The 24,399-nt window shown below is 34.1% G+C and overlaps 2 protein-coding genes across 3 annotated transcripts; one reads left to right on the top strand and one right to left on the bottom strand.

Moving 5' to 3' along the window:
- Positions 1-14,076: 14,076 nt before the first annotated feature.
- LOC120086404 (U11/U12 small nuclear ribonucleoprotein 25 kDa protein) lies at positions 14,077-15,774 on the top strand. 2 transcript variants are annotated; one of them, XM_039043032.1, is made up of 5 exons: positions 14,077-14,463; positions 14,637-14,894; positions 15,000-15,105; positions 15,190-15,289; positions 15,381-15,774. In XM_039043032.1, exons 2-5 carry the CDS (start codon positions 14,663-14,665, stop codon positions 15,474-15,476), a joined length of 534 nt encoding a protein of 177 aa, XP_038898960.1. In that variant the 5' UTR covers positions 14,077-14,463; positions 14,637-14,662; the 3' UTR covers positions 15,477-15,774. The 2 variants fall into 2 exon arrangements, with proteins under 2 accessions (XP_038898960.1, XP_038898961.1); XM_039043033.1 differs by having other exon boundaries at positions 14,634-14,894.
- A 4,384-nt stretch (positions 15,775-20,158) lies between these two features.
- Positions 20,159-22,143, bottom strand: LOC120086776 (high mobility group B protein 9-like). Its single transcript, XM_039043571.1, has 6 exons — positions 21,774-22,143; positions 21,527-21,605; positions 21,295-21,457; positions 21,106-21,204; positions 20,555-20,913; positions 20,159-20,478 (listed from the first exon to the last, which is right to left on the bottom strand). The coding sequence occupies exons 1-6, from the start codon at positions 22,037-22,039 to the stop codon at positions 20,359-20,361; spliced, it is 1,086 nt and encodes a 361-aa protein (XP_038899499.1). The 5' UTR covers positions 22,040-22,143; the 3' UTR covers positions 20,159-20,358.
- Positions 22,144-24,399: the final 2,256 nt, after the last annotated feature.

The raw sequence follows: 24,399 nt of genomic DNA, 5'->3' as shown, positions 1-24,399 counted from the left end.
AAGTATAGAAAGTTTGAGATTTCTAGGTTTATTTGATAGAGCATGAAATCCAATGAAATTTTTTTAATTTCCTTGATTGTTTTTCCCAACATCATTCTAATTTTAAGGTATTTCTGAAACCCATATGAGATATGGAGAACTCATAAAAGCCGTTTATGTATGTAAAACTTGTTTACATAATTCAAAAATTTTAAAAGATCGATATAAGTGTTAATATTGAACCCTTAAGTGTTAGAATATTGTTCGAGATCACCGTGTATTATTTGTTTCCATATAAGCTTGCATATATTAATAAAGAGTTATTGAACTGACACTGTAAACAAAAGTTGTTTCAGACAGGTCAAATGCATCTAACTCAAAGAGTTGAGAGTACCTCGACGTAGTAGGAGAAATGTATGACTTCCTAGCCATTATTGAGAAACAAGTGTTGTCACAATAAGATGCATTCCCCATATAGTTTAATAAAAAGTCTATTGTACACTAACATGTTTACAGCGATTCTCTCGGCTAAAATGTTTGAGAATCTCTTAGTAAGACTAGGAATACCAGGTATATAACCTAAGGCAAGTGGTAGAAAAATCAAGTATGGGATACCGAATGGTAAACCATGGGTATGTGATGCCCTAGTTTATTGTATTTCTTTGTAAAAACTCAAAAACTCGGTATTATATATTCAGATATATATGTTACCACTGGAGTTTTAGTCCAAGTGAGAGTTTGTTGAGTTTTATGTCCTATAAACAATAAAACTTATTCTAAAAATTAAATAAGTTGTTATTGAATATATGAATTGATTATTTCGTTTTAGAAATAAATCCAATAAACTAAAAGATCCATGACTATTATATGACTACGTGAACTTCATGTGGAGACATAAAAGTGGAACAAAATAAATCCTATAAATTAAAAGATCCATGAAAATTACATGAGTACTTGAACTTTATGTGGAGGCATAAAAGTGGATTTAGTTAGAGTAAATAGTCAAAATGATCTATAGTATATGAATGAGGTTGGGTGTCTTATTCTGGTAACACTATCGGATGCGGCCCACTCTATAGTTGTTAGAAGAAGTTGTAAAGTGCTACAGACGATGTGATCCTAATTCGTACATGTTATGACATAAGGAGTGAAGGCATCCTATGCAATGGGTTTGTAAAAGATTGGACCGCGAAATCAATCATTCTTACTTTATAATGTTGTTTACTGTTTAAGACTGACTATTCAAAGTGATGACCTAAGTAACTTGAACTTAATCCTGAGCTAACTATGAACTTCTATTTATTCGAGATTATCCTTAGATTTGCATAGGTGAGGGTTGGCTTAACAGCACCGGCTTAATAAACCTCCATTTTAGGGGTAAGACCGGGTAGATAGCTGGGGACATAGGGTGCAAGATGGAATTCATTCCTACCCGCTTTCAGAGATAGTAGAGAGATTTTTCCCTTAAGTGTTGACTCCGGGTCTTGAACAAGGGGCCCTACCCTCTCATTGGCCCGAGAGGGACTCAATTTGTTGATTGAATCATAAACCAATTGTTCATTAAAGGATCAGTGAAACTTAAAGAACAAGAGGTAATCTCGGGATAAAACAAACATTTGACATAGTAATTAAAGACTGAGGGTTAATTTGGTGTAAAGAATTTAGCCAATTAATCTCGGATCGTTAGAGCCCATGATTTGTAGGTCCATAAGGTTCTCTACTAGCTTATAAATGGATTAGCCTTAGAGTAGTGTGATAAGTTAATTTGAAACGTTCAAATTAAAATTAAGGAAATTAATAATTATATGTGATATAATTACGCATTTAATTATGGTATTAAACGGAATTGAAGAATCAATTAATATTTAAATATTAAATTCATGAATAGGGATTCATGATGGAAGAATTTTTGTAAAATTAATTTAATATTTGATATTTAATTAATTTGAATTAATTAAACTATTTATTTATTTATTTATTATTAATTTTATTAGAAAATTAATTTTGAAAAATTAATAAAGTTTTTCAATTTTGAAAACAAAATTGATTTTGGAAATCAATTTATAAAACAAAATTGAAAACTTGAAAATGGAAAAAGTGGGAGATCTCCACTTTCACTATCAAGTAGCTCACTTATTTCCTACCAAATTCATTGAGTCAATCTTCAAGCATGATTGCTCTTCATGCAGCAATCTTCATTGCATGATAGTCATGCAATAAATAGGAAAAATTGAAGTGGAAATCGGGCATGCAAACTGAAGCACTTAAAAAGTTTTTATTGAAGAACTTGAGGTTGAAGAAGGTGTTCTTCAATGGTGCATCACTGAGCTTCTTCTCCCAAATTTCTTTATTCGAGCTTATTTTGAGTCCCACAATTCAATCTAAGGCTCTAGAGAATTGTAGGGAGGGCCTTGAGGTGGTTCACAAGTAGATTTGGAGAAGATTTGTAGCTGAATTCGAGATTCAAGTGGTTCTACAAATGTCTTGAAACCCTCTTATTAGTTTATGAGCATGCTTAATTTATAGCCAAAATTAATGAATTAGAATGCTTATTGATCCTTGTTGCTTCTATTGCTTGCTAGTATACTCCAACAATTGGTATCAGAGCATCATTTAAGCATTGAACTTGGAGTAAGTGATGACCTAGGCATAAACAACCACTTTGCACCGCTGCATCAACATACACCCCAAACCCTTCTTGGAGGCATCACCGTAAACAATGAAACTTTCACATCCATCTACTACTGTTAGAATTGGTGCAAAAACCAACTTCTACTTAAGATCCTGAAAGTTATCTTCACAAGGCTTACTCCAAACAAAGGAAGCCCATTTTCTTGACAAATGAGTGAAATGAGTAGCTACGCGAGAAAAACCTTTAACAAATCGACAAAAATAGTCTGCTAACCCCAGAAAACTGCACACCTCACTGACGATGGTGGGACGAAGCCAGCACGTTACTGCCCTAATCTTTGCAGGGTCGATGAATACTCTATGCTTTGACACCACATACTCTAAAAAGAACACTTGCTGCAACCAAAACTCCCATTTGGAGAACTTAGCATATAACTTTTTCACCTTTAGAGTCTCCAAAACTTTTCGTAAATGTTCCTCATGATTTACCTCTGTCTTAAATCAAACCAAGATATCGTCGATAAAAACTATCACAAAGGTGTCAAGAAATTCCTTGAATACCCTATTCATCAGGTCCTTGAATACTGCAGGGGCATTCGTCGGGCCAAACGACATTACAATGAACTTATAATGTCCATATCTAGAATGGAATGCAGTTTTGGGAATATCACTATTCTTTATCCTCAAGTAATGATATTCAATTCTCTGTAGTCAATGCACAGGCACAACGACCCATCTTTCTTCTTCACAAATAATACTGGTGCACCCCAAGGTGACACACTGGGTCATATGAAACCCTTATCGAGCAATTCCTGCAACTGAATCTTGAGCTCCTTCAATGTTGTTAGAGCCATTCTAGATCGAGCTTTCAAGATAGAAGTTGTGCCTGGCTCTAAGTCGATAGCAAGGTCTATCTCTATATGTGGTGGCAACCCTAAAAAATCCTCTGGAAAAACATCTGGATAATATTTTATTACGAGCTTTGGAATCAGGGAGACCTCAGCCTCTCTGGTGTCAACCACACTAGTTAAAATACTCTAAATACCTTGGTTAACCAACCTATTGGCTTTCATAGCCAAAATGACTTTGAGCAATACCACGGTTCCGACTCCTTTTAACTTAAAGCTAGTTCCCGTAGGAGGGTTAAAAATAACCTCCTTACGGGAGCAGTCTATACTAGCAATGTTAGTAGCCAACCAATCCATGCCTAATATTACATCAAACTAATTCATATCTAAGACTATTAAAGTCACATCTAGCGTACGATTCACTATTTTGATCTAACATGCTTTTATCTTTTCTTTCACTAACATAATTTCTCCAGACAGAGTAGAAACTGATAAAACATAGTGCAAAAGCTCTAACTCTAACATGGCATGCTTTACAATATTGATGACATGAATGAATGAGATGATCCAGAATCAAACAACACCAACGTATAATGTCTCAAGATTGAAAGCGTACCTGTCACTATAATGCCTGACTTTTCGGCCTCCTGCCAAGTGGTAGAATAAACATGACCTTGTTTTTGCTGGTGTTTACTCGAATCCCTCTGTCCATGGCTTATAGATTGTCTTTCGGACCTGGTGTGTTTCTATTAAGGCATATTCCTACTGTGTGCGCTTCTTGCTTGCAATGAAAGCAAAACCCATAACTAGCCAAACATCATCCCCAGTGACGCCTTCCACAAGAATTACACATTGGTCAGCTTCTCTCTACCATTTTCGACTTGGAGACCAACTGCCAAGTATCGAAATGACCTATCTGAGTTCTGACTCTTCTGTTGGGACTAAGGATCGAAAGCCTTCTAATCTTCCTTCCTTTTTTAGCTCGGGGTGGGTTCCACAGCTAAAGATTTCAAGAACTCTTACCCTCATAGGCAGCATAGGTAATCGACTTTAGAGCTTGCACAATGCCTCATACCTCATCCCGTAGTCTCTCAACAAAACTCTTAGCCCTTTTTGCCTCTATGCACATCAAATCAAGGGTGAAGCAGGATAGTCTATCAAATTCCTCCTCGTATTCTTCTACGGTCATGGACCCTTATTTCAAGTTCATGAACTCCATCTGTTTCATGTACCTCACACTAGCAGAAAAGTGCTTCTCATTGAACCGTTCCTTGAAATGGTCCCAAGTCACTAGTCCACAATTAGTTTGTATCATTCTTTTTGTCGAATGCCACTAACACTGTGCATTCTCAATGAGTAGAAAAATGGTGCACTGAGTTTCTGATCTTCAAGGCACTTTATATAACAAAAAATTGTCTCCACAGTGGACAACCACAGTTCCACTTTAGTTGGGTCTTTTAGTTGCTCGTTGAACATAGGAGGGTTATACTTCCTAAAATCCCGTAAATGTTTGGCCTCCACTGAAAGATCTAACATATTCTGGTTCTGTATATGGTTCTGAGTATGCCCTTGCGGCGTCTGAAACTGCAGGGATAGTGTCTGCTGTGTCTGGGTTTGTTGGGCTACCTACTCTGCCATAATCTCCCTTATTTGACACAATAAGGTCGTTTTAACAGCTTGACCTGTTACCGCAGCCATAGCAGCATACTCGACTAGAACAGCTGGGGAATTCTGTGTCTACAGAGGCACGGTCGTAGCCCGGGTTCATCTCCATGTCTGAGTTCTTGGCCATCCCAACCCAGAAGGATCTCTAGGCAATAGAGGATCCTCTAGCACGAAAGGATCTTAAACTTGTGAATCTTGAATATGTGGATCCTGATCTTAAACTCGATCTTAATCTTGAACCGTCGGATCTTGTCCTTCGCGGTTTCCCTCCCCTCTGGTACTCTTATGACTGCCTCTTCCTCTAACACATACCATTTCCTAGCAATCATTCGTAATCAAACTTTAATAATTTCTTCAGCAGGAAAACTTGTCCATCATGGTCATAAATTTAACATAAGAGTGCATAATATTTTAAAGTCTCTTCTTAAGGGACAACCTGGCGATGGCGAAGAATCCATAGATAACCAAAAAAGACAATCTGAACTTATCAAGTAAGCTTGTCTACATAATCGAAAACATGGGCTCTGATTACAATTTTAATGACCCGACCATCTAAAATACATGATAGGGTTGTTACCTCGTGCATGCATATATTTATACAAAGACATTTTCAATTAAAACTAGAAAATACTGTTTTATTAAGTAAAGAATTAAAACAAAAGTTTTTGCTCAAAATTTAATAACGTCCTGGGTCGGGTACCTTTAAAACATAAATTTTATAATATTGAAAATGAAAATCTCTAACACCTAAATCTTTTTCAAAATCAAGTTCATGAAAGAAACTGTAGAACATGAAAAGGACATATGAACTCAAATGCGGAAGCTTCTGTTTAGTTTCTTTGACACTGTCATAGATTTCTCTTGTCAGTCGCCTGAGTATCCTTGCCCTTACCTGAAAAACATGTAAACATAAAGTTTGAGTATAAAATACTCAGTAAGTGACCCCATTACCGGGATCAGACTAGGTTTCACATGCAGTTAATGCTTAGGCTAGTGGGTCAAGCACATTATAACCGTTCTTGAATGGCAAATTAAGGGGATAACCTATCTAACCTTAACTCGTATGTTTAGTGGCCTGATGGCACACCGTCAAACATGAAAAAGAAACATGAACGTGAATCTGTCGGTTTACGCATGTTTGGTGGCCTACTGGCACATCGTCAAAACATGAAACTAAACTTGTTGGTCCCCTGAAATAAAATATGCGTCAAGGCAAGAAGGTTATCCCTACTGGTCAAATCATGCATCGCGTACATAAATTTCATGAGTAAACCCACAACACAATTTATAATATATCATATAGATCCAAACATGCTCAAAATTCTCATAACATTCATGCAACCTAAAGAGTATCACATAAATTTAAATTAGGGCGCCTGACACGAAGGCATCAGTAATAGTATCACTTACCTCAAGGCTTAAGCTCAAATAAAAGAAAAAATAATCCCCTTCTATGCTTAAGAATCTTGGATCAAGATCCTAATGCAAAATACAACGTTCAATTTCAACTTTTGAGGCCAATTCCAAAACATACAAAATTCACTCCAACCATCTCCAAATTATTTACCCAAAACTTGCCAAAATCACCTTAAAACTACTGGACAGCTTGCTAGAAACGCCTCAGAATCTCAACTAAACTCTCCTAAATTAAAATTAAACCAACCATCAAACTAAGAATTAGAATCCCCAAATTTCAGCAATTATTGACAACAAAGAATGGTTTCGAAACCTTAATACTTACCAAGAACGTGCCAAGCCGCTTCAATCTTATTGAGTCGTGACCTTAAACACCTTGGAATTTCAATCTAAGGTCCGAAACATTACGAGTATCGTCAATTCCATGCCAAAACTTGATAGGTATTCAAAACTAACCAAGATCTCAAAGAGATTCATCAAATCTTGAAGAAGGAGGCCTCACTTACAAAATCCAAATAATCTGACGAGCAAAGGAGGCTGATGGCGCACGAATTGGCAGTGACTAGACAGCGTGGATGCCGAGTTTGGCATGGCAAAAAAGCTCCACGAACAAGCGGCCTATGCGCAAACGAATTGGAACAGCATGAACAGAAGTCAACATGGCAGGGCGGTTATCGACGAGGGAGGGAGAGAGAGAATGACGGTGGTGGGAAGTTGTTAGCCAGGGGGAGAGAGAGACGGCGGTAGGCGGCTGGTTTCACAACGGGAAAATTTCACAAAATGACCCAAAACCTAAAAACTTTTCTACCAATGACCTCTTTCTAAAACTTTTCTACCACTGATCTTTTCTCCATGCGAAATTTCAAATTACCCCCAGTTTTCTTCAGCCTTCAGACCGCACCACATTTCTTCTTCCTTCTACAATTTCTTCAGCCCTTCATTCAATGTGCATTCAATATACCATCAACATTCCACCAAAAAATTTATTCCCAATTAATATTCTAAAGAGAATGGAACGTCACGATCATTATTCACTTTCTGTCGTCTAACTCCCCACGAAATTCTCTCATTGTTCTCTCGTAGCTTTCTCTCATAGCTTTCATTTTCGGATTCAGTCCACATTTCTTCTTGCTTCAACGATTTCTTCAGCCCTTCATTCAATGTACGATTTCTTTTCCCATATCACTTTCATAATAAGTGTTGTTTAGCATTAAATTACTGGATGATCATTTATACATTACTATGTGGTCGTGTATACGTTACTATGCGATCATTTATACATTACTATGCAATCGTTTACTATGTGGTCGTGTATAAATTACTACACGATCATTGATAAATTATAATACGATCATATAGTAAATTATAAACGATCGTGTAGTAAATTACACGATCGTATAGTAAATTATAAATGATTGTGTAGTAATTTATACACAATCGTTTAGTAAATTATAAACGATCATGTAGTAATATATACACAATCATTAATACATCACTGTGCGATCGTTTATACATTACTATGCAATCGTTTACTACACGATCGTGTAGTAATTTATACACGATCGCATAGTGATTTATACACGATCACATAGTAAATTATAAACGATTGTGTACTAATTTATACAATACGATCGTTTATACATTACTATGCGATCGTTTATATATTACTATATGATCGTTTAGACATTATTATGCAATTGTTTACTATACGATCGTGTAGTAATTTATATACAATCGTGTAGTAATTTATATACGATCGCATAGTAATTTATACACAATTGTTCACTTATCAATGATTTATTATCCAATTGTAGATTAATGGCGCTACTTCGCATCTTTGTACGATTTGGTGGGGATTGGGATGAGTACGGAAGAAATTATGTTGGTGGTCATATGAAAGGTCTAGAAGTTAGAAATGATATAACAGTCTGTGAATTAGTAAGTATGATGTACCAACGACTGAATATCGATACGAATATGTTTGATATGCACATCAAATGTTGCTACAATCTATTGGTCCCAGCTCCCCCAATTGACATAGTCGACGATGAAGATCTTAGCTTCTTTTTAGAAGGCAGTGAGGCATCCCATATGTCGTTATTTGTATCAGTTACACCTTGTGAAAGTCATGGAATACACCAGCATTGCAATCCAACCAATTAACCTAATCCAATTTATATCATGTCTTCACTTGATTATCATATTGAGCCATGTAACTTGGGGGATGACCGAAGTGAAGTTTGGTTTGGTCGGAATAGTGAACCCAAATTTTGAACCAATTCTACCACCATAAAAGGTAGTAGGTGTAGGCCGACATCAAACCGTTAGAATGCCTTCAATTGGAGAGGAGCCACGATAAATATATAGGTGTACACGATGTGGTCAGAGAGGACATAACAAGAAAACATGCAGACAAACATTGATAACACCTGGCACTGGCCCATCTAGACTAAACAATATGTAACTTTCGCTTTATTTTTTTTATGTACAACACCAATTATACTATATAATATGTAATTTTAGCACCAATTATAATGTACAAATTTATACTATACGATATGTAATTTTAGCACCGATTATATTTTGTATAACACCAATTATACTATACAATATGTAATTTTAGCACCAATTATATTCTATACAACACCAATTATACTATACAATATGTAATTTCAGCACAAATTTATCTAAACGATCGCTTAGTTATTTATTTTCTTAGTTAAATGTACAACACCAATTGTATTCTACAAATTTAGCACAAATTTATCTAAACGATCGCATAACAAAACCTAAACGATGGTTAAAAAAAAAAGATCGCATAAAAGATATCTGAACGTGCATAATAGATATCTCAATGATCGTATAACAAAAACTAAACGATCGCGTAACGGTTAACCAAATGATTGCATAATGGATATCTAAACGGTCACTTAGTATTCTCTAAACGATCGCATAACAAAACCTAAACGATCGTTTAACAAAAACTATACGATCGCATAACATATATCTAAACGATCGCATAATAGATATCTCAACGATCGTATAATAAAAACTAAACGATCGCGTAACATTTAGCCAAACAATCGCTTAGTATTCTCTATACGATCACATAACAAAACCTAAACGACCGTTTAACAAAAACTATAAGATCGCATAACAGATATCTAAACGACTGCATAATAGATATCTCAACGATCGTATAACAAAAACTAAACGATCGGGTAACAGCTAGCCAGACGATCGCATGATGGATATCTTAACGATCACATAACATTTCGCTAAACGATCGCTTAGTATTCTCTATATGATCGCTTAGTAATCTCTATCTGATCACTTGGTAATATTTAAATGCTCGTTTAACATATTCGTAGAGGCACGTTCACCAAACGGTTTGAAGGCTTTTTAAAAACTAGGGGTAATTTTGAAATTTCGTATGGGGAAAAGGTCCGTGGTAGAAAAGTTTTTAGGAAGAGGTCATTGGTAGAATTCTTCTCTTTGTTTTTTTTGTTTACTTTCATGTTTACCGAGGTAACCCAATATATGTGTATATATATATGTTAATCTATTTCTTTCTCCAAACCCTAAACTCCAATATATATATAAATATACAACTTTCCCTATTCCTTATTAAATTTCAGAACCTCAAATAAATATTAAAAAAAAATCCTTTTCTTTTCCTTAATATCCAAATCTATTTGGATTCCAATTTCAAACATATATACTTAGGGGTTCAACATGAGATGATATATCTAGGATTGGCAACGAGGCCGGGACGGGGCGAGGGGGCGTCCTTCGTCTCCGGCCCCGTGAAGGAATTCTCTCTCATCCCTGCCCCCGTCCCCGCCATTTGAAGGTAGGGACGGGGGCGGGGATTCCTCGGTATGGAAACAAGGTCCCCGCGGGCCCCATTCCCTGTTTTCCCATGGAGATTCCCCTACTAATTCCCCGTGTGGATTCTCCATTTTTTAATTAAAATTTTATTTAAAATTTGATTAAAATTTGGGCTTAGATTTAGAATTTAGATATTTAATATTGGGCTTTAAATATAAGTCTATACATTATAAACATACATATAAATAAGTTATTTTATATATTATAAATATATATTTATAAAATATTAAAAATATAAATATATCAAATCGGGATCGGGGTCGGGGTCAGAGTCAGGGTCGGGGTCCGGTTTGACCCAATACCCAGTCAAACCGGGGATTCCCCGATCCCCACGGGGAATTCTGCCAACCCTAGATATATCCCCACATCCTATATCATCTCAGTGTTTGGAGGCCCATTATACTATCTCACCGATTTTAGTTATTTGTGGGCTCATTTTTGGAACCTGTTTCGTATCTCACCATCATTTTTCTTCCGTGTATCGTATATCATCTCAGTACTTGAACATACTTGATCAGAACTTCCCAAACATCATAACTCCCTACATCCTATATCATCTTAGTGCCCCAAACAACCCCTTATTTATATTTCATAACTCTTTCTAAACCCAACTTAAAATTAATCTTCTAAATTTTAAATTGCAATTATCTCTCACAATTTAAGTCCTTCAAAATTCAAAATCCTAATAGATATCACTGAAATTAAATTTCAAGATCTATTTTAAATCCCAAAATTCAAATCTTCTCCTAAATAAAATCCAAAATTAAAATCGAACTAATCAAAATAACTCAATTATCTAAATTTTGACCTCAAAAATTTCAAAATTAAAGGACATAAAAATCCAATAATTTGAGAAAATTAAATTGAATTTATCTAGAACCCGGGATGCTACATTTCAAGATTCCCATGTCCCTGACATTGTAACATCCATCCTCTCAAGAGTTCTGACATTCCTCTCCTTGAGGATTTGCAGGTACTGAAAGGTGGACTATTGATTCCTACTGAGCTTGAGACTCGCATCTTTCACATTCTGGTTTCTGAGTCTCGTACCTTGAACATTGTTTTCGTGATCTTACTTATCATCAGACTGAACTTGATGCGTTGGTTCATCTTTTAAGTGTATCTCTTCCGCGATCTAATGATGCTTCAAATAAAAATAGCAAAGGTTGTTCTTAAAAAAAATAAATAAAAGTTACAAATGTCTAAATAAAGTCAACACACTTGCAATAGCTCAAAAAAGAAAGTCACCTATACAGAACACATAAGTCTTTTTTTTTCTTTTTTTTTTTTTTGGTGGAGTTGGGTTGATGAGTTTTGTAGACCAAAATTAATTTTGGCCCTAATGTGATCACTAACTTTTCAACCATGAAAAAAACACAAGAAGCAAGCTCTATTTTTAAATAAAACAACTACGAAAATGAGGATGGACCACCAATATTTAGGATGAAAGATCATATCAATTATCTTTAAAAAAAAAAAAACCACGTTAATTACCATTCAACTAAGTTCATGATAATAAATACTAATTTCGTTCTAAGTCTTCATTATGATCCTAGTTATGGAGTAAGTTAAACTAAAACATGATTTTATATTTTAGAGTTTCGGGTGAGAATCAAAAGAAACCAAAAAAAATAACTTTTAAAAATATAAAAATCAAAATAGTTTTCAAATTAGATTTTTGTTTGAAACCAAATTTATGAAAATCTAAATTCAAATACTTTTAAAATTTTGGTAAAATGAAAACTATAATATTCTTCAGTAACTATGGGAATTTGAGAAGTTCACCTTGCAAATCCACAATTACCGAGTTGAAATGTAATAAATCAAGGTAAGTTATCATTACAAATCTGCCACCTTTTATCTTATAGTCCGTTGGTTCATGGAAATAAGAAGTGAGAATGGAAAATGATATTCTATCATGTATGGTACAATTTTTAACTTTGGAATGAGAATATCTTATAATATTTTATCATGTTGGTAATAAATTTTTAACCTTGATAATGAGAATATCTTATTCTAAAACATTTCAAATTGTCATCCATTGAGGTTTTTCATAACCACCCAAATAGATATTTTTCTCTATTTACAATGGTTTTTCTCTCTCACTTTTTATATTTTCGTTTTATTTGTTTTTCTTCTCTATTGATATTGGTTGATTTATTTAATTTTTATAAATATGTTTAAATTAAATTTATAACTAACATATATAATTAATTTGTTTAATAATAATGTTAATATAATAATTTATTCTATTATTATGAATTAATATGAAAAATCATAATCTTTTTTTAAAAAAATATGAATAACCATAATTATATTTGCTTAAATTTCTTTTTATTGTAAGTATATATTAACATCATAAATTATTTATTAAAATTATTAATTAGTCTTTAAAAAATATTAATTAAGTAACTAATAGTAAAATAAGTTAATTTTTTTAATTAAATAATTTTGTACACTTATACTTCTAGTTTTAATCTATAATCATAGTTATTTTTTTAAAATTAATTTTTTTTTTGATGATTTAAAATCAATTAGTTTATATCAACTTTTATATATATAAATAAGGCTTATAATTGACATTAAATAATTTTTTAATTAACTCTTCAATTAACAAAACTGTAGAAAAAATAAATATTTAAATCAATTATCACTATTTTAAATCAAAATTGATAATATAAATGTTCAATATAAAAAATTTAATTGATAATAAATATATTAAACTGGAGTATGGTGGGTAAATTTTAGTTAAATTTTAATGGCTTAAAATTGATTTAATAACTTGATGTAATGAAAATAAATTAACAAATGAAAATTAATTATTAAAATTAATTATTATTAATTTTATATTTTATAATGGCATAAAAAGTATAACACGTTTTCAGACATAACTAGGGTGTACATGGGTTGGGTTGAGTTGGGTTAAACGTATTTTTTGTTGGTTCGATTGACAACCCAAATCACCCAATAAAGTTTCCAACCCAACCCAGACCCAACCCTTAAAATTCGGGTTGAGTTGGGTTGAGTTATCGGGTTATAACTTATTTTTTTTATTTTTAATGAAAAATATGTAAATTTATATACAACACATGACTAATAACTAAAATCTCATAAAATAAATATGCTAAATACCAAATATCTATGATGATATTTATCGTAAACTTTAAAAAAAAAAAAAAACAAATATCATAACAATTTTAAAAGAAAAATATTAAAAATTAAAAAATTAATAATATAAATAAATTAAACTTTAAACAAAGAGAAATATATATATATATAATTCGGATTGGATTGGGTCAACCCAGAATTTTTTTTAACCCAACCCAATAAAAATAAAAAAATTCAACCCAACCCAACCCAAAAACAAAATTAACCCAACCAAATCCAACCTTTACATTTTGGTTTGGTAGTCCGGATTGTTCGGGTTATTTGAACACCCCTAGACATAACCAAACATCATGTCCTTAATTCCCAACCCATTTTGAGATATCTTTATTCACGGACATCTATAAAATCTTAATCCAAACGACTCTTAATTAATAGTGATAGACTATTGTACCTATATTTATTTTGGCGGGAATTGGGATTCATTTCCATTATAAAATCTCGTTATAGTTACACTTGTTTTAATTATGGATTGGTAAAGGTGGTTTTTTTTTTTTTTTTTGGGTTTGGGTCAAATCTCGAAGAAAACCCCTCGTCTTTCGCATCTCCTTCTGTTTCACCCACGCCACAAAAAACCAACTACACACCCAAATCACCGACGGCGACGACCCACGGCCACGGCCGTGGCGATTACTTTCGACAGCGGCGCAGTAGTTCCCGACATACGGCGGCGGTGCTAACCTCCATCGGCAGCCACTCGAAGATCCATGGCCTCTGACGCTTACTGTTACGGATCCGGCGGTGCGAACGGAAGCTGGCCGAGACGTTAGTGTTCCAAACGGCAGTCACCTCCTGGGAACCCTGCAGACAATTTTCAGATTCGCCAACTCTGACGAACAGTCCGGTCAATTTTCCCCTGTGAGTTAAGGTGAGATTTAATTGTTTAGTCAATGATTGATATGTGTAAGAAGTTTTCGAAATTTGTTGTTTGGGATTTTAATTAAATATTTTACTTAAACAAGCTTTCGAAATAGAATACTGTGCTGAGTGAAGTGTTTTGTTTTGTTTGGGTATCAATAAATTTGAACCAAATGAAAGAAGATTGTTGGAGGCAAAATTGTGTAGCGATGAAGGAGGACGGAGATGAATCAAAGAAAGATGAAGAGAATGTGGTAGGTTACCACAGCAACAACGTGAAGAAAGTTAGGTTAAATTCAACTCTCGCTGCTCTGCTGGATGATCCTATTCTCGCCGATGTCCCCAAGAATCCCACCCTATCGCACGTCGACACTCTCATCAGCCTTGAATTGGGCAGCGCCATGCGCATCTCCGTCCTTAAGCTAGACGGCACCGCCATTGGTAAACACATTTTTCTAATGTTCCTCTTTCTCTGTCTGGCATTTTCACAAACACTTTGTTGTATGAATAACGAAACTCGATTAACCATCACGTTCTATTCTTTAGACGTGCCGATCATGAATTCCGCAACGTTGAAAGACTTGAAGCTTGCGATCAAGAAGAAAGTAAACGATATGGAACAATCCAAGATGGGGCATCGCCACATTTCATGGTACACTTTCTTGATAGCTCTCTCAGCCAATCGTTCAATGATCATTGTGCATTGATTACAAGTATTTCTCTAATGGATTTGCAGGAAACATGTGTGGGCAAATTTTTGCTTAGCACACCACAACGAGAAGATACTTGATGATAACTCTGTGCTTCAAGATTTTGGAATCCGTAACAATTCTCAGGTTGGGTTTTCTGTACGAGTTTGAAGCATTAGAAATTTATTTAAGCTGAATTATTCATTCATGATATACAATGAATAAAAACTTGTTGCAGGTGCATTTTGTCCCATACGTTATGTCAAAGAACTCTCGAAGGCATTCTAGGAGGAGAAAACACCGATTTTTTCATGGTCTCAACAAATGCGCATGAACAAGCAGAATGCTTTGGAGGGTGATTCTCTTAACACAAATTCAGTAAGCTTGAGTTCGCACTACAGTTTTTGTACAAATGTATAGCTTGCAGTATGAATGTCTACATGATTAGCGAATTCCTTTTTTTTTTTTTTTTAGACTGGGAAACCCAAATCCTGCAAATGCTCTGTTCATTGTTTATGTATTGAACTCATCTTAGTTTGTGAAGAAATTTGGTTAATCTCTGATGTCACTGGGAAATTGAATCAAGCTATTTCATTCATAACTGGAACAGACAAACAAACTTTGGATTAAAATTTAAGGGTAGACGCTCCTCCAAGCCCAACAAAAGGGTCTACTTTATCTCATAATGATGTTCATATTTAGCTGCTATGAGTCTATATTGTCAACCCCATTCTTATGCTTTTATGTGTTCGTGATCCATTGTTTCTAATACTCACTCCTTTGCTACTGTACCCTTGTTTTCTTTCTCCCCTTGACCATGTTTGTTCATGTTTTAAGACTAAATTATAAAAAAAATTGCATTGAACTTGCTCATTATTTTAAAAATTCTTTTGAGGTCCAATTACAATTTTTGTCCTTATAGTTTGGAAATAGTTAGAATTTATTTATTATAATTTTAGAAGTCCTTACAGTTTGATAAACCTCGTAATTACAATTCTCGTTATAATTGTAACGTCTCGAGTTAGGTGAGGAACATGAATAAACTTAGATCACATCTAAATGAGAGTAATCCTAAGGATATGAAAGTATAGCATAAGTAAGGACCTGAAAGAATTGGAAGTTACTACCTATACTAAGAAAATGCATCTTTCTTTTCGGTGACTCAATCATAAGAACTCCAAAATAAAATGGGCTTAGCTTGGGTCAATCCAAGCATGTTGAAAGGATCCATGTTAGTTTGTGGGACAACTTTCACTCTTAGAAGCAGTAATGTTGAGGCAAATATGGACGCGTGCCTGAGGTGAGAGGTGAGGCAATCGGAGGCCCATGCACCTCATTTGTAGCTGAGGCGTGCAAATTCAATGAGGCGCTCGCTTTAACCCATGTAAAAGAGGCCCACCAAATCTATGTAACCTACTATTATAATACATAATCATTTATACCATGCAAAAGCAAAAATCATTATAAGAAAATGTGTTGGTCTCTCCCTATTCTCCACATTTGGGTTAGTTTTTTTTCATTCAAACAAGAAATTTTCTTTAGTTTTTCCATTCAACCTCTTCAGCTGCACTTATATAAGGGGTAGAAAAAGCAATCAGAAATGTAAGTTTTTTTTTTCTCCCCATAAGAGTTCTTCTCGGCAGCTTTTGAAGTGGGTTTATAGATTTTTTTTTTTTTTAAAAAAAAAACCCCGAAAAAAACAAAGGTTTTTTAGTTCTTCTTTTTCCATTATACTTGTTCTCATCCAATTCTTGAGCATATCTTCAACTTGTTTTCCAAAAAGGTTGTTTTTTTTTTCAGTATACTTTTTTTTTCAACCAAAAAGTTGATTTTGTTATTTTTGTTTTTCATATTCAACTTGTTTTTTTTCATTTAAGATTAGTTTTTTTTTTTGTATACTTTTTTTTCAACTAAAAAGGTTGGATTTTTTTTTTTTTCCAGTATACTACTTGTTGCTTTTCATATTCAACTTGTTTTTGAAAAGGATTAGTTTTTGAAAAAAATTATCTTTTTTCAGTATTCTTTTATTTCAATTCTGAGTTGAAACATTTATAAAATAGGCTTTTTAAAAAAAATGGTTTAAAACGGAAACATCCCGATTGGCAATATGTCATATTAGAAAATGAAAAAGATACGAACACATGCAAATGTATGTTTTGTGGAAAAATTACAAAGAGTGGCATTTGTCGTGCATCACAACACTTAGTTTGTGGTAACTGAAATGTTAAAGTAATGCTTGAAGTGCTCAACCAATGTAAGAGAGGAACTGAAAGAGTATCAAAAGAAGACAAAGGCAAAGAGGGAGGAAAGCAATGCTCTCCTTAACTATGGTGCTTATGATTTGAATATAATTGATTGAGATGAGATGGAACTTGGTGGATGTGGATGAGTACCGAAACATCTATAAAATGAGCAATTCAATCACAATCGCAAGTAAATCCACCACAAACTAAGGGAGCAATGGATAAGTTTATGTATCCAAATCCAGCCAAGGTCATTGATGATCAGAATAGATTAAAGAAGTTTAAACAAATCAACCATCCCCGAAAAATACAACGAAGAAGGGAGAGATGCTACAGTTCAATTTATCATGTGTTGCTACAGTTTAATTTATCATGCATTGGATCTATCAAGCAGGTATTCCCTTAAAAATAATTTGGTTGAAAAGGTTTTTAATAATGATTGAAGTCATAGAATAATTTGGACCTAGATTGATACCTCTTTATTATGACACTGGAGTGACATGCTTAAAAAGGAAGTAGAACATACAAAAAATTTAATGAGTAACCATAAGGTTAAATGGAAAAGAAATGGTTGCTCATTGATGTTTGATGGGTGGACTGATAGAAGAGATAGAACCCTGATAAATTTTTTAGTACATTCTGATGCTGGGATATTATTTTTAGAATCAATTGGTGCATCTCCATACATCAAAACTGGAGAAAAAGTATTTGAACTCTTGAATAGCATGTGGAAAAGATAGGAGAAGAGAATATTATCCAAGTTGTGACTGATAATGCCTCAAACTATATCCTAGCTGGCAAATATTTGGAAGCAAAGTGGTCACATTTATATTGGACATCATGTGTTGCCCACTATTTAGATTTGATATTAGAGGACATTGGAAAGATTGATCAGATCAAAAGATGTCTTTAAAGGGCTGTAGCACTAACTGGTCTTATTTACAATTACTTGTGCATACTTAACATGATGAGAAAGTTCACCAATCAACATGAATTGATGAGACTGGCAATTACACGTTTTGCAACATCGTTTTTTACCCTAGCAAGTACCCACTGAAATAAAGCGAACTTGAGAAAGATGTTTATTTTTTAGAAATGGACGACTTCCAAATGGACAAAAGATCCAAATGGAAGGAGAGCGGCTGATACCGTTTTGATGACATCCTTTTGGAACTCAGTGGTCTACACTTTAAAGGCATCCGAACCCTTAATTCGAGTACTTAGACATGTCGATAGTGTTAAACAGCGAGGTTTAAAAGACTGGTGCGAGATTGTCGCACAATAACGTACCTGATTGTCTCCAAATGGAAATTTTCTATCACGGTTTGAACCCTGCATCGCAGACGGCAGCCAACACGACAGCAGCTGAAGGTCTACTTGATAAAACATATGACAAGGCTAAAAATATACTTGATCGCATTTTAAAGAATCACAAAGATTCGAGGGAAAGCGATCAACGACTCATAATTAAAGAAGGTGGTGCAAGCAATAGAGCTATCGCATCCCTACAAAATCAAATGATTGCGATGATGAATCTGATACAAGGCATCTCAATCAACGTCTACTAGTGATCAAAATCAATGCACAGTGGAATTAGAGTTGCACTAGATCAAAAGCAAGGTCAACTGCCTCTGCCTCCACTTTTAGAGTTCAAAAGCAAACACTGAGTATACAAGTGGTTAGTGATGAAGATGAGGACGACGATGTAGAAGAATTAGACATTTAAGACAATGGCCAAGGAGGAGCAATGGACGAAACCTTATATTTAGATGGGAAAGATGTTGAATTTGACATTTGATCATGTTTTAAACTTTTACTTTTAAATTTTTGTTAATTTTTATTGATTAGATTACTATTATTGATCTTTGAGGCTGACATTTTTATATAAACGTATGTTCTACTTCTACATATATTATTTATTTATTCATTGCACCTCGCTTCGCTCGAGCATCGCCTTGTTGTCGCCTCTCGCATTAAGCATGTATAACGTAGTCAGGTCATAAGGGATGTCGCCTCTCGCATCGACTTGTCACCTTGATATGTGCCTTGCACTTTGAAAACACTGCTTAGAAACAATTCAAGACAAGTATAACGTAGCCAGGTCATAAGGGATGTAGAGAAATGTCGGGACAATTAGATGCTAAATTTGAATTCTGAATCCTGATCCAAATTTTGAGCCTGGGGCATTACAATAAACTTTATGAACTAAATTCTATTTATAAACTTCAAGAATTAAATTCTAACTTTTTTCAACCCATAGGACCAAATTAGAAATATAACCTACTTTTAATCATTGAAAGTTAATAGTGTTATTTTGAACTTTTCACAAACATTTCAAAACAATGATTAGAGTAAATTCGTTAGAATATTGAATGAAAATTGTGACCTAGAATAATGTGGTAGTAATCTAAAACAAAAATTTGAATCACGTAGTTTAGATCCTTTTGTATCACATAGCTTTTAGATCCTTGCCATTCGATGTCAAGTCCTAATTACCTTAGATATTCTAACAAATTCTACTTTAATAGTTGCCTTGAAACCTTCAGCAAAGTGCCCAAAGATTTTCATTTTTTTAATAAACTAATGTTATTTTAATTTTGTTGAAGCCTCTATGCTCAAGCTCAATAATAGGATCTTCGTTGAACATCTTACGTTCTAGATTTGAGGGCTAAAATGGACATTATTGTCAAAAGAATAAATGAAACAAAAAGTTTCAATATTCTTGAAATATGTTAATGTGAATGATGGTCTAAGCAACCATAAAATACTAGTGTTCCAAGAGTAACTTTTGTAAGTGATTGTAAAAACTTGTGGCCAAGCACTATGGATATGCAAACCTATGGTTTGCCATGTAAAGTTAGGGGATATGATACGATATGATACAAAATCTATATATCATATAACTTTAGCAAATCCCACCAGAAGAAAAAAAAAAAAAAAAAAAAACTGCTGAATTTTCTTCCTCCTCTGCTGCTACTCTCCATGTTTTGAATAAACTCCATCAACATCACTTGCCTGCCTCATTTTCTCCTTATACTCTTTCAACTCTCTCTTGTATCTTTCCTTGTCTTTAAGCCCAATGTTTTGATAAACCTATTACAGAATCAAACCACAGAAGTTTATGACAACTCTTGAAACTAAGGGAACAAAAATGCTTGAAAAGACATACCGTCCTTTCTTCAGGGCTAAGATTGTTCCAAGACTCTCCAATCATTTTAGTGAACTCCCTTTCTCTGTTTGGGTACAGAGATTTGAGCTTGTAATGCTTCTCTGCAAAGAAGAAATTATACCCACTTCTGTTTGGTTTTGGATGGTTTGGATCTCCCTTTCTCCGGCTCCTCCGGTGCCGCCTACCGGAATGTCGATATCTGCCACCGGTATACGGTACAATGGCATTGGTAGACTGAGGCCGGAGATCTGACGGAGGTGGCTGCTCTGGATGGTAAAGAACTCCTCTAAGAATCTCAGATCCCAATTTCACCGTCACAAGGTAACCACAGTCGAATTTCCCATCAATTGTTCCAGTAACTGAAAAATATCAAGTAATTTACATAAACCCAAGAAAGGAAAATGAAAAAATATGGTCAGAATCGCTATAATTTATTGAACCCAGTCGGTTACATAGAAGCCATTGGTGGGAACTGTTGGAACTTTACTGCTTGACCCCACGAAGAAAAGGAACGGAATTAAAAGAAGTAAATGCTAAAAGGTTTTTGTCACCTTCAGCAGGCGGACCAGGGGAAAACGACGTAGTTTTGGGAGTATATTCCACCAAAGCCAATTCATTTTCACTTGTAGGGCTACCAAGAGGAAATGGCGCTGTAGAAAGACAAAAGCCAAATCAGACTTTAAGAAAATTCCGACGTGGGAGAAAATGGATAAAGGTTAAAAAAGAACAAAAAGGCAAACCTTGAGGGACACAGATGGGGCCCTGCCGGCCGAACAAATAAACTTGCTCGTAATGGTAAAGAAGACTAAGATAATGTTTTCTCAATACAAAGGAAGCACTCGTTGTTGTAGGAGAGAACTTAAAAACACTTCCAACTTCTCTCCATTTTTTCTCTGCAACAACCTACACCGCCATTAAAATAGATTTAAAAAAAGCTTTGTTGAAAATGGAAAACCAGGGCTTAAAACTTACCTTTTCATGTCCTCCTCTTCTTGTAACTTCTGAATATAAAACATGCAAGTCTAGCTCCTTCCCTCCAATCACAGGAATCCTTTAAAATATTGAAAGGGGGATAAAAATAAAAAAAAATAAAAAAAAAGGTAAAAAGTACCCATCAGGAAACAGAGGAAAAGTGTTAAAAGTGTGGTGTCTTTTGGTTGTGGAGCCACCATTAATACCATATTATGAAGCTATTTTTATGAGAGAAAAAATAACTCACATGAACTTTGTGTTCATCATAAAATGGAAACGCCTCAAAGTGTCCCAAAAAACAATGGGGTCGGAAATAACTTCATCGTGGGTGGCGAGTGGCGGAGGATAATGTTTATCCAGGCCGCCGTTCCAGCTTTTGGTGGTGGCCGGCGGTGACATGACCGGAAAAATGAGAGAAAGGAAGATGAAGAAGGTAGAAAGAAAGAGAGAGAGAGAGATAATAGAGTAGAGAATAAAGGAAAGAGAAAAGGTAATGATGGTATTAAAGAACATATGATTTCCAAGATAAAGTAATTAAATTAAAAGAGAGAGGGAAGAGAGGGGAAGCTGGAATTAAAGAAGATGGTTGGAAGCGTGAAAGGCAACTGTTATGCAGAATTGGCTTTTTCTGAGAGGATTTTGAAAAGAAAGGGGGCAAAGACCAGTGAACAAAAAGGGGAAAAGAAAGTCGTTGTAATGTAATGAGAAATTAATTATAATTTAATTAATTTGTAAGTGTAAATTTTGTAAATTTGTTTGTTTGTGTGTGTGAGTCGTGTCATTCGAAGTCTGCAGATTTGTAAAGGGGTCTGCGACCAAACGTTGACATGCACCTGGGGACTCCTTTTTGGGTTTCTGAAGCATATCTCTGGGGGAAGATATTTGAAACACACTTTTTGGGGCTACGAGTTAATATGACTCCTACCACTGATCTGACCCCAGTTTACTAAAATGTACCTTACACAATCGGTTTCTTAGGATTTCAAATGCAAACTTTTAATTAAAGTTTAATTACATTCTTCCTATTTTAGGTTATTTTTACCCATCACTAATTAAAATTAGTGTCATTGTAATAAAATTCTATTCATAGATCAATCGTAATTGGTCTCAATCGCCAACGTAATTATCTTATTACAATTGATGTTGTTTACTTTGTATTGTCTTCTTATCGTTACCTTTATTGCTTACCTCTATTGTTTAGAGTCAATCAATGAAGGTAACATTAACCGTGCCATGTTAATAATTCTCTTACTATAATAATAAAAGTAGTGATAATCAGATTAAGCATCATTCATTCCTTGTGTGTTTTGATTATAAATTTGGAGGTGGGTCCCATATTTTATTACAATCATGAAACACAAGTAGTCCATTTTTTAGATTATTATGGATGGATTATGTTTCACCTCGGATAAAAGTTATTAGTTCTTATGGTTTGATAAAAACCCATAAATAGTCTCTATGATTTAATATAACCTCATAAATAGTCTCTACATAGGACTATTTACAAGTGTTTTATCAAACCATATAAACTAAGTTCTAATTCTAAATTATAGAAAGGGGTATTCAAAAAACCCGATAACCCAAAAAAATCGATCAACCCAACCTGGGTTGGATTATCAACTCATTTGAATTGGGTTGGGTTCAAATAAATGAATTTTTTATGAGTTGTGTTGGTTCATGGGTTTACCTAAAATGACCAAAACCAACCTGAACTTATTATTAACTTTACAATGTATATTTTTTACTTATGATACAATAATATATACATATATTTATTTAAGTTTTATCATTTTTTTTATTGTTTATTCTCCAACAACTTCTAAAAACATTTTTTTAGCACTTTGAAAAGAAAATATTCATTATATAAATTGAAATTGAGTTGTTAATCTTAATTCAATATATGAAAATAATTCAATCAAATTTTTACATATTAACAACTTACTTTTTTACCCAATCCAAATGTTTCATGGTTGAGTTGGGTTGGATTCATTTTTTAAGAAATGTTATTTGGGTTGAAGAAATTAATAACCCGAACAATTAGATTGAGTCCAAAAAGTCTTTCATCTCAATCCAATTCAACTTATGAACATCCGTAATTATAGAGATTAAGTTTGTAATCAATAATTTTTTTTAAAAAAAAAGAAGTTGGATTATAATTATATCAAAGTGATGGGTCCCGTTTTCAGTTGAGTGAAGGTGTGTGGGTTAGCTTCCCTATCCACTGGCTGCGTGTTTCGTCCCTCCATGCATAACCTGCACTGAGTGGTCTATATTGCCACCTCCTTCAACTCTCTTTTTCTTCTATTGTTGCTGTCCCAATTTATTTTGGGCATCCTTTTTTGGGTACTTTCCTTTCCTCCCTTATTAAATGGATTCCATTTCCAACTTTGGAAGCCTCTTCTTTATTATTATTATTTCTTTTGTACCTTCTTTTCTCTTTTTTATGAGATGTATAGATGATAATATGTCCATTATTTTTTAGCTATGTACATTTTAACCGTATCAAAATAAATCTGTATGATATTATTTATAATTAGATTGTATATAGCTTCGTTTCTTTATTAATTGAGATTTATCGCATCGTCATTTATATGTAATAAATGTTTTCATCTCAGGGTTAAATTATAACATTTTATTAATCTACAACCCTAACAAAATATTTGTAATTTTTGTCTCGAATAATCAATTAAATGTTAAAATATCATTTTAATCTATGTATTTTGATTCTTATTTCATTTTTTTATGTACTTTTAGAAAATATTATGGGTTGTTTGGGGTATTGAGATGATGTAGGACGTGGGAACTTCTAATATCTGAAGAGTTCTTATCGAAACTGAGATGATATACGATACACAGAAGGAAAATGACGGTGA

This window comes from Benincasa hispida, chromosome 9 (assembly GCF_009727055.1).
Source record: "Benincasa hispida cultivar B227 chromosome 9, ASM972705v1, whole genome shotgun sequence".
Classification (NCBI taxonomy): domain Eukaryota; kingdom Viridiplantae; phylum Streptophyta; class Magnoliopsida; order Cucurbitales; family Cucurbitaceae; genus Benincasa; species Benincasa hispida.
Note: the sequence above shows the minus strand (reverse complement) of the source record. Positions and strands in the feature narration are given on the sequence as shown.